Source organism: Mobula hypostoma, chromosome 14 (genome assembly GCF_963921235.1).
Source record: "Mobula hypostoma chromosome 14, sMobHyp1.1, whole genome shotgun sequence".
Lineage (NCBI taxonomy): Eukaryota > Metazoa > Chordata > Chondrichthyes > Myliobatiformes > Myliobatidae > Mobula > Mobula hypostoma.
In genome coordinates this window covers 47,505,894-47,517,546 of record NC_086110.1, presented here as the reverse complement: position 1 = coordinate 47,517,546, position 11,653 = coordinate 47,505,894, and the positions used below count along the sequence as shown (strand labels likewise).

The window sequence follows — 11,653 nt, the reverse complement described above, 5'->3', positions numbered from 1 at the left end:
TCTTCAGCAATAAAGTTTTATCTTCCTGCTAAGTTATTTTCTTAGCTCTTAGGATCTATTATTTCTTTCCTCTTTCTCATGCTCATGTTATCTACCACTTGGTGACATCAAAATTCAAAGTTTTATATTATCAGAGTACAGATATGTCACCCAATAAACCCCTGAGATTCATTTTCCTGTGGGCATACTCAGCAGAACTCTAGAATAGTAACTATAACAGGATCAATGAAAGATCACCCAGAAGACAACAAACAGTGCAAATACAAATATAAATAAATAAGGGGAACATGAAATAACAAGATACAGACACCTTAAAGTGAGATCATTGGTTGTGGGAACATCTCAATGGATGGGCAAGTGAGTGTAGTTATTCCCTTTTGTTCAAGAGCCTGATGGTTGAGAGGTAGTAACTTCATAAACCTGGTGGTGCAAGTCCTGAGGCTCTTGTGCCTTCTACTGGACAGCAGCAACAAGAGCATGACCTGGCTGGCGAGGATCTCCAATGATGAAGTTTTTAATGTCATGCTGAATTTCCGCAGACTCCTCAGGAAGTAGAAGAGCCGCCGTGCTGTCTTCGCAAATACATTTACATGCTGAGTCCAGGACAGGCCGTATGAAACAAGAACACCCAGGAATTTAAAGTTGCTAACCCTCTCCACTGATAGAAGGATACTACTTATTTTGTTCATTGATTCTGTCCACTCTTTAGCCATCACTGCAGGTTCAGTCAGAGTGACAATAATCCTTATGTCCACTTGACTCTTGCTGAACTTCCAAAAATGTACGAGAGCACTATAAGGATAAATTATTTTAACCTAATTAACAATGCTCAACTAGTACCCGACATTGTATATAGCTCACGAAACGTTTCCTTATTGCCACGGGATTAACTAATCCAACATCTAAAATTTATAAAACAAATTTTCTTCCCTCAAATAAGAAACATTAACAAACTTTAACGCCACCCAGTAACATAAAAACGCACGCAAAATGGTACAGAGCGCTGAACAACGTTACCCGCCTTTCCCGTGACCTGATTGGATGGTCGTGATGATGGAGGCGTTGCGCCCTATCATTGGTCATTATTGTTGTCAATCATGATAATCCCACCTTCCCGCTCTCGCCGGCATCGGTTGCCCAGGGAAGCTATGGTAACCCGCACACACCAATCTTAAAAAAAACTTTATTGAAAACCCTGGTAAAAGATGGCCATTTATGAAGTCTTTTCGCACCCCTCGCTAATCCGGTACAGGACAAGCATTTTCACTAAAGCAACGCTGTTTTTATTGATAGTTTTGGTGCTTACGTACATCTCCCCACTTTTGGTTGCCTACAGGAGTCACGGTGAGTGATATGCCGCTTTTGCTCATGTCTAAAGAGCAGAAGGGTGAATAGCAAGATGTTGTGACTGAAAATAATTATTTTAAATTGTTCTGATTATTATTTCATTTTACGTTCATTATTATTGGTCCAAGCAAGGAAGTACAATAGAAGGCCTTGAAATCCCCGTATTTTATATATGAAGATGGACAAAATGAGAATCAGAATTAATTGTATGCCTCCATGGCTTGTTTCATTGTGGCCCAGCAGTTGCCTCACTCCTCTGAAAAGAACCTGGCCAAGATGTTTGAACTAGTTCAATTGTGAAAAGTGGAATTCTATATAGGAGCTGCAGTAACCTAGTAATTCTACAGAAGTAGATCGGAAACGACCACCTTTGTGGGCCCGTTTGACTGTGCACTGCTGTCTGATTTACTTTGAACATAAGAGTGAGGGTGGAGTTAAGAGCTGTGTTAACAGGAGATTCAATAGTCAGGGAGATGGTCAGCTGATTCTGTAGTTACAAATGAAACTTCTGAATGATAAGTTCCCTCCCAGGTGTTAGGGTCAAGGATATCCAGTGGCTGTAGAACATTCTCCAGGGAGAAGAATAGCAGCCAGAAGTCATTGTACACATTGATAGAAAATGTGATGAGAGAAGAGGATGGGGCAAATGAATGTGTGGCTGAAGAACTGGAGCAGGAGGGAGAAATTCAGGTTCTTGGACCATTGGGATCTCTTCTGGGGGAGGAGGTGACCTATATGGAGGAATGAGTTGGATTTTAACTTAGAGGAGGACTAATATTGTGGCAGGGAGATTTGCAGTGTTACTCAAGAGGGTTAATATTCTGGGTAGCGGGGTGGGACCCAAAGTGAGGCAGAATGAAAAAGCTGAGGTAAGTGTAGAAGCTAAAGCGAGCAATTTCAGTAGGCAGGATAAGTTCTGATAGACAAAACTGCATTTATTTAATACAGGAAGCATGACAGCTATGGCAGATGAACTCAAGGCATGAATAGCTATGTAGGACTGATATTATTGCTAGAGCAGAAACATAACTCAGGGATGGATAGGGCTGGCAGCTCTGTTTTGGGGTAAAGATGTTACAGGGCTAGTAGAGGTGAAGATTAGAGAGAGGGAGGAGTTGCATTTCTGATTAGGGAAAATACAGCCATTCTTCGAGAAGGTATTCCTAGTGAATCATCATGTGAAGCTATATTGGAGGAACTCAGAAAAAGGGAGGGATCAATTTGATAGGATTGTACAATAGGTTCCCCAAATGTCAGCAGGAATTAGAGGAACCAAAGTGTTGGGAGATCGCAGACAGTTGTAAGAATAACAGTTCTACAGCATGGAAATATGCCCTATGGCCCAACTCGTCCATGCTGAACAAGATGTCTGTTCAAGCAACACACATGAAAGTTGCTGGTGAATGCAGCAGGCCAGGCAGCATCTCTAGGAAGAGGTACAGTTGACGTTTCGGGCCGAGACCCTTCGTCAGGACTAACTGAAAAAAAGGTTAGTAAGAGATTTGAAAGTGGGAGGGGCAGGGGGAGATCCGAAATGATAGGAGAAGACAGGAGGGGGAGGGATGGAGCCAAGAGCTGGACAGTTGATTGGCAAAAGGGATATGAGAGGATCATGGGACAGGAGGCCTAGGGAGAAAGAAAGGGGGAGGGGGGAAGCCCAGAGGATGGGCAAGGGGTATAGTGAGAGGGACAGAGGGAGAAAAAGGAGAGAGAGAAAAAGAATGTGTGTATATAAATAAATAACCGATGGGGTACGAGGGGGAGGTGGGGCATTAGCGGAAGTTTGAGAAGTCAATGTTCATGCCATCAGGTTGGAGGCTACCCAGACAGAATATAAGGTGTTGTTCCTCCAACCTGAGTGTGGCTTCATCTTTACAGTAGAGGAGGCCATGGATAGACATATGGGAATGGGACGTGGAATAAAATATGTGGCCACTGGGAGATCCTGCTTTCTTTGGCAGACAGAGCGTAGGTGTTCAGCGAAATGATCTCCCAGTCTGCGTCGGGTCTCGCCAATATGTAGAAGGCCACATCGGGAGCACCGGATGCAGTATATCACCCCAGCTGACTCACAGGTGAAGTGTCGCCTCACCTGGAAGAACTGTCTGGGGCCCTGAATGGTGGTGAGGGAGGAAGTGTAAGGGCATGTGTAGCACTTGTTCCGCTTACAAGGATAAGTGCCAGGAGAGAGATCGGTGAGGAGGGATGGGGGGTACGAACGGACAAGGGAGTCGCGTAGGGAGCGATCCCTGCGGAAAGCAGAGAGAGGGGGAGGGAAAGATGTGCTTAGTGGTGGGATCCCGTTGGAACTGTCCAGCTCTTGGCTTCATCCCTCCCCCTCTTCTCCTATCATTTCGGAACTCCCCTCCCCCTCCCACTTTCAAATCTCTTACTATCTTTTCTTTCAGTTAGTCCTGACGAAGGGTCTCGGCCTGAAACGTCGACTGTACCTCTTCCTAGAGATGCTGCCTGACCTGCTGCGTTCACCAGCAACTTTTATGTGTGTTGCTTGAAATTCCAGCATCTGCAGATTTCCTCATGTTTGCGTTAAGATGTCTGTTCAAGCTAGCCATCTCCCTTTAAACTTTTTTAATCCATGTATCTACCTTAACGTCTTTTAAATGTTATAATTGTACCCTTCTCTACAGCTTCCCCTGGCAGTCCATTCCATATACCCACCACCCTCCATAATTCAATTAGTTTTAAAATTGTTATGGAAAAAGTTGGGACTGGTGCAGAAATTAAATTCCTAAATTGGCCAAGGGAAATTTTTGTTAGCATGGCTGGGAGGATTAAAGAACTCTGGTTCATCAGAGATATTGAAGCTTTTGATCCCAGAAAAGGAGACATACATCAGGTGAAGTTCAAGTTTATTGGCATTCAACCCAGACAAGCATACAGCTGAATAAAACAATGTTCCTCTGGGACCAAGGTGTAAAACCACAATACATATGTACAGCACATAAAATAATCATAACAATGATATTAACAGATAACAAATTTTGTAGATGTACTAGTTGACATAAAATGCATGTACAACATATAGTTAAGTTGACAGCAGTGCAATGGTACTGCCACTCCCATAATTAATGTTTATTGGGTGGTAGCAGGGTGTTCAGAAGTCTCACAGACTGGGGAAGAAGCTGTCACCCAGCCCAACAATCCTTGTTCTATTTTGCATTAGTTTCTGCCTGAGGTAGGAGGTCAAAAAGACTGTGGGATGGATGGAAGGAGTCCTTGTCAATGCCGAGGACTCTGTAAATGTACTGCTTCTGGTATATGTCCTGGATTGGATTGGAGGGGGGGAGGGAGGTTAGAGGGGGAGCCAGCTAGGGTGAAGTGAATCCCTTGAGGTGTAGAGATGTAGGAATCAAGGCACGTCTGTGCAAGTGCATGGACGTCAGCAAGTTAAGACCAGTGGGAAGGATTTAAAACGACACAGTTTTCTCTTCAGCAGTTTGATCGAGGCATGGCTGCGCAAGTGCGTGGACATCAGCGAGTTAGACCAGCGGGAAGAGTTTAAAAAGAAGACAGATTTATAGAGTGGGTGTCAGAGAAGCAGGCGTTGGAATGGAGGGAGTTGGAGTGGGAGGGCTTTGGCTCAACGGAGCTTCGGCAATAACTAGTCGAGGCGAGGTAAGTTACTTGTGAAGAATAGAAACAAGAAGTATGTCTGTGAGGCCGGTGTTCTCTACTGGGTATCAGATGTGGGATGTCCAGGAGACTCGCAGCCTCCCAGACAGCCACATCTGCGCCAGGTGTGTTGGGCTACAGCTCCTTAGGGACCGGGCTAGGGGACTGGAAATGCAGCTCGATAACCTTCGTCTGGTCAAGGAAAGTGAGGAGGTGATAGAGAGGAGCTATAGGCAAGTAGTTATACTGGGGTCTCAGGAGACAGGTAGGTGGGTAACAGTCAGGAGAAGGAAGGGCAAGAGTTAGATACTAGAGAGTACTCCTGTGATTGACCCCCTTAACAGTAAGTACTCCTGTTTGAGTACTGTTGGGGGGACAACCTACCTGGGAGAAGCAAGAGTCTGGCCCTGTGGCTGAGAAGGGTAGGGTAAGGAAGAAGGCAGCAGTAATAGGGGACTCTATAGTTAGGGGGTCAGTCAGGCGATTCTGTGGATGCAGGAAAATAGCACGGATGGCAGTTTGCCTGCCAGGTGCTAGGATCCAGGATGTTTCTGATCACGTCCACAATATCCTGAAGTGGGAAGGTGAACAGCCAGAGGTCATGGTACATATTGGTACCAACGATGTAGGTAGGAAAGGGGAGGAGGTCCTGAAAACAGACTATGGGAAGTTAGGAAGGAAGTTGAGAAGCAGGACCTCAAAGGTAGTAATCTGGAGTAAGGTGGAGGATAAATGCGTGGCTGAAGGATTGGAGCAGGAGCAGGGATTCAGATTTCTGGATCATTGGGACCTCTTTTGGGGCAGGAGTGACCTGTACAAAAAGGACGGGTTGCACTTGAATCCGTGGGAGACCAATATCCTGGTGGGGAGGTTTGTGAAGGCTATTGGGGAGAGTTTAAACTAGAATTGCTGGGGGATGGGAACCAAACCGAAGAGATGGAGGAAGGGGCGGTTGGCTCACAAATGGAAAAAGCTTGTAGACAGTGTGAGAGGGAGGATAGGCTGGTGATAGAGAAGGGATATGCTCAAATCAGTGTTTTGAGATGTGCGTATTTTAATACAAGGAGTATCGTGAACAAAGCAGTTGAGCGTAGAGCGCGGATCAGCACTGGGAGCTATGATGTTGTGGCCATTACAGAGACTTGGATGGCTCAGGGGCAGAATTGGTTACTTAGAGTGCCAGGCTTTAGATGTTTCAGAAAGGACAGGGAGGGAGGCAAAAGAGGTGGGGGCGTGGCACTGTTGATCAGAGATGGTGTCTCGGCTGCAGAAAAGGAGGAAGACATGGAGGGATTGTCTACTGAGTCTCTGTGGGTGAAAGTTAGAAACAGGAAGGGGTCAATAACTCTATTGGGTGTTTTTTATAGACTATCCAATAGTAACAGGGTCATCAAGGAGCAGATAGGGAGACAGATTCTGGAAAGGTGTAATAATAACAGGGTTGTTGTGGTGGGAGATTTTAATTTCCCAAATGTTGATTGGCATCTCCCTAGAGTGAGAGGTTTAGATGGGGTGGAGTTTGTTAGGTGTGTTCAGGAAGGTTTCTCGACTCACTATGTAGATAAGCTGACAAGAGGAGAGGCTGTACTTGATCTGGTATTGGGGAGTGAAACTGGTCAGGTGTCAGGTCTCTCAGGAGAGGAATAGGAACAGACAAGTTAGGAAAGTGTTTAATTGGAGTAAGGGGAAATATGAAACTATCAGACAGAAACTTGGAAGCATAAATTGGGAACAGGGAAATGTACGGCAGAAATGGGGCAAATGTTCAGGGGATATTTGTGTGGGGTTCTGCATAGGTGCGTTCCAATGAGACAGGGAAAGGATGGTAGGGTACAGGAACCGTGGTGTACAAAGGTTATTGAAAATCTAGTCAAGGAGCAAAGAAAAGCTTACGAAAGCTTAAAAAAACTAGCTGATGATAGAAGGCTAGCAGGAAGGAGCATAAGAATGAAATTAGGAGAGCCAGAAGGAGCCATGAGAAGGCCTTGGCGGACAGGATTAAGGAAAACCCCAAGGCATTCTACAAGTATGTGAAGAGCAAAAGGATTAGACACGAGAGAATAGGACCAATCAGTGTGACAGTGGAAAGGTGTTTATGGAACTGGAGGAGATAGCTGAGGTACTTAATGAATACTTTGCTTCAGTATTCACTATGGAAAAGGATCTTGGCTATTGCAGGGATGACTTACAGCAGACTGAACAGCTTGAGCATATGGACATTAAGAAAGAGGATGTGCTGGAGCTTTTGGAAAGCATCAAGTTGGATAAGTCACCGGGACCGGATGAGATGTACCCCAGGACACTGTGGGAGGTGAGGGAGGAGAGTGCTGAGCCTCTGGCAATGATCTTTGCATCATCAGTCGGGATGGGAGAGGTTCTGGAGGACTGGAGGGTTGCAGATGTTGTTCCCTTATTCAAGAAAGGGAGTAGAGATAGCCCAGTGGGTCTTACTTCAGTGGTTGGTAAGTTGATGGAGAAGATCCTGAGAGGCAGAATTTATGGATATTTGGAGAGGCGTAATATGATTAGGAATACTCAGCATGGCTTTGTCAAAGGCAAGTCGTACCTTACAAGCCTGATTGAATTTTTTGAGGATGTGACTAAACGCGTTGATGAAGGAAAAGCAGTAGATGTAGTATATATGGATTTCAGCAAGGCATTTGGTAAGGTACCCCATGCAAGGCTTATTGAGAAAGTAAGGAGGCATGGGATCCAAGGGGACATTGCTTTGTGGATCCAGAATTGGCTTGCCCACAGAAGGCAAAGAGTGGTTGTAGGCAGGTCATATTTTGTATGGAGGTCGGTGACCAGTGGTGTGCCTCAGGGATCAGTTCTGGCACCCCTTCTCTTCATGATTTTTATAAATGACCTGGATGAGGAAGTGAAGGGATGGGTTAGTAAATATGCTGATGACACAAAGGTTGGGGGTGTTGTGGATAGTGTGGAGGACTGTCAGAGGCTATAGCGGGACATTGATAGGATGCAAAACTGGGCTGAGAAGTGGCAGATGGAGTACAACTCAGATAAGTGTGAAGTGGTTCATCTTGGTAGGTCAAATATGATGGCAGATAGTATTAATGGTAAGACTCTTGGCAGTGTGGAAGATCAGAGGGTTCTTGCAGTCCGAGTCCATAGGACACTCAAAGCTGCTGCACAGGTTGACAGTGGTTAAGAAGGCATACGGTGCATTGGCCTTCATCAACTGTGGGATTGAGTTTAAGAGCTGAGAGGTAATGTTGCAGCTATATAGGACCCTGGTCAGACCCCACTTGGAGTACTGTGCTCAGTTCTGGTCACCTCACTACAGGAAGGATGTGGAAGCCATAGAAAGGGTGCAGAGGAGATTTACAAGGATGTTGCCTGGATTGGGGCCCATGCCTTATGAGAATAGGTTGAATGAACTCGGCCTTTTCTCCTTTGAGTGATGGAGGATGAGAGATGACCTATTAGAGGTGTATAATATGATGAGAGGCATTGATCATGTGGATAGTCAGAGGCTTTTTCCCAGGACTGAAATGGCCAACACGAGAGGGCACAGTTTTAGGGTGCTTGGAAGTTGGTACAGAGGAGCTGTTGGGGTAAGTTCTTTATGCAGAGAGTGGTGAGTGTATGGAATGGGCTGCCAGCGACGGTGGTGGAGGCGGATACAATAGGGTCTTTTAAGAGACTCTTGGACAGGTACATGGGGCTTAGAAAAATGGAGGGCTATGGGTAAACCTAGGTAATTTCTAAAATAAGTACATGTTTGGCACAGCACTGTGGGCTGAAGGGCCTGTATTGTGCTATAGGTTTTTTATGTTTCTATAAATGTAGAGAACACAAGAGGGAAATAAGGAGGGCAAAAGGAGTCATGAGATAGCTTTGGAAGATAAGGTAAAGGAGAGCTCTAAGAGAATCTACTAGTATATTAAGAGCAAAAGGGTAACTAGGGAGAGAATAAAGGCTTTTGGGGATCAATGTGGTCTCTATATGTAGAGGTGGTTGAGCTCTTAAATTAATATTTCCCATCTGTAGTTAGTATTGTTACGTAATCGGCAACAATGAATATTAACCGAGACAGGTTTTATAAAAATAACCAAACGTTTATTAGACACTTATAAGGGAAAAAAAAACAAAGGAAAACTTTAACCGCAGGTTAAACAGGTACGCAGCCGTTCATCAACTCCCCTCGGCTCTGGTTCTTAAAGCGTTAAATGCGAAAACAGTTCTTAAAGCGATACAGTCAGATATAGTTCTTAAAGCGATAACTTCGAAAGTCCAACAGTTTTACACATTCAATTGGGAGAGACTTCTCTGGAGAACGATTTCTTCACTGATGCACCTTTACTGCCAGTTCTGTCCACAGGATTCCCGATGCCGAAAATAAACAGTTTAAATCGACTGACCTCAAATTCCTTTTAGAGAGAGAGAGCCTTTGTGCATGAACTCATTGCGCTATTGCAGGAGTTATCTCGATGCAGCTTCTCTCTAACGAAGACTCAATAAGGTCGATCCTTTATTAAACTGCCAACCGATGCCGACTTCTCTCGATCCTTCACTTCGATGAATTCTTCACTCTCCCTTCAAAACTGTTGGAATTGAGTGAATTGGCACTTCCAGCCACAAATTTCTAGTTCAATAATACAAATCTTGTAAGAGAACGCACCATCCATTTTAAAAATGAAACTGCGTCACAAAAACAAACACGCAACAGAAATGGAGGCACAACACGTTCTACCTGGAAATCTACAAACTCAAAAACCCCTTGTGTCACCTGAGTCGACCCTTATATAGTCATAGGGCACATGTCATCAGTGACCTCACAGCGGCGGGAAAATCACATCAGGTGACCTCCAAAAGACCATTACAGCATTCTCAAAAAAAAACAGATCTCCTTGAGCATGTAACAGTGTGGAGAAGTTCATGAAAGCTAGGGAAGAGAATAGTGATGTCTTGAAACATATCCTCATTCCAAAACAGGAGTACTAGTGGCCATGCACCAGTGAGGGCAAGAATAGGGTGATTTAGCAATATGATCCAGTCAGTGTAGTGCCAGTGAACAATGATTACTGGGGCGACATCTTTTGGATAACAAATCTTGCCAATTATTTCACTTTTTCTACACCTTCTGCTTGTTTTTTTATTTGTTTTGATTGTGTTATGGAAACTGTTGGAGGCTGTGACATACAGTTTGGATCTCAATTGAAGGATCCAGTGCTATGCTGTGTCTGGAGAGCTGCCTTGTGGAGATCAGAGATGGGCTGAAAAGGTCTGTGAACACAAGCTGACTTATGGAAAATACCATAGACGAGGCGCTGGGTCATGAATAATTCCATCTCGAAGCGGCAAGGAAGATTGAAGCAGAGGGGTCAGCAATGGGTTCCAATAGCAGCTGGATCGGTGGTGCTCAGACCCAGATCGGCAGTCACTCTTTATGGAAGAACTGAGTTCGTGCAGCTGTTCTCCTTGTATGCAAACAAAAAGACATTTCCCATATTTTGAGATTTATATGATTATTGGTCTGTACTTTACATTGGTTTCCTCCAGTTTGACATTGCTTTCTTTCTCATGGAGGGTGTGTTTTCTGTTAATTTTTTGTGTGCAGGGGGTTGGGGATTTGATGCTACTGTTGCTGTTCTTTCCTGTGAGTGAGAGGGTTGGGAATTGTGTGAAGGGGATTGGGGATTTGATGCTACTGTTGCTGTTCTTTCCTGTGAGTGAGAGGGTTGGGAATTGTGTGCAGGGGGTTGGGGATTTGATGCTACTGTTGCTGTTCTTTCCTGTGAGTGAGAGGGTTGGGAATTGTGTGTAGGGGGTGGTTCATTGTTGTCGTGGCTGTTTTTTTGCTGCAGGCGAGGGGGTGATTTTGAGGTCTGTGGGTTTCTTTTTCATGCCGGTTGGGGGGAGTTGATGTGTTTTCTTTCATCAACACCCATGGTCTTTCTGTATTTAATGGCTATCTAGAGTAGACAAATATTAGCGTTGTATTGGACATGCATATTTTGACAATAAAATGAATCTTTGATCCTATGAATGCACTGCGGAGGGCAGGGTTTAAAATCTGTGGATTATTAAGATCTCTTCAGGGGAAGGTATGGGCTGTACAAAATGGACAGATTACACCTGAACCCGAGGGAGATCAATATCCTAGGGGCAGGTTTGCTCGAGCTGTTGGGGAGGGTTTAAAGTAATTTGGCAGGGGGATGGGAACTGGAGTGATAGGACCAGGGATGTTGTAGTATGTAGTGAGACTGCCAGCAGGAAGAGGCGGATGAAAAGGCAAAATTGCTGTCAACGTGATGAGTTGCAGTATAAAAGGTGGACAAAATCAAAAAGGGTGAATACAGGACTGAAGGTGTTATATTTGAATACACGCAGAATACAGAATTGAATTGAAAATACACGTGGACTAATGTGTTAACTGTCCTGTGCTATAACCAGTGGGATCATCAGTTGATCTGCCACCTGTCTTCAGGAGTTTCGGCCCGCTTATGATCAAGACTCCCTCGAGGTGGTGGGCCAGCAGTGCTAAAGCACCACCTCCCACTGGTGAGCTTAAAAACTTGGCATCTGCCTCTATCAGAGCTGTTGGTCGCTTCCATCCAACAGATAGTCTACTCTTTATCTGTCTATGCAACTACTAAAGGGTTTGCAAAAGACTTATACACTGTCCGACTATCTGCCCCTCTGGACG

At 44.7% G+C, this 11,653-nt stretch overlaps 1 protein-coding gene across 1 annotated transcript in view; it reads left to right on the top strand.

Moving 5' to 3' along the window:
- Nucleotides 1-1,130: 1,130 nt before the first annotated feature.
- tmem231 (transmembrane protein 231) overlaps nt 1,131-11,653 on the top strand; it is a 33,651-nt gene continuing 23,128 nt past the window's right edge. The window contains exon 1 of the mRNA XM_063067086.1: nt 1,131-1,344. Within this exon, the coding sequence (XP_062923156.1) occupies nt 1,206-1,344 (139 nt within the window). The 5' untranslated portion in view covers nt 1,131-1,205. The remainder of the gene's footprint in view (nt 1,345-11,653) is intronic.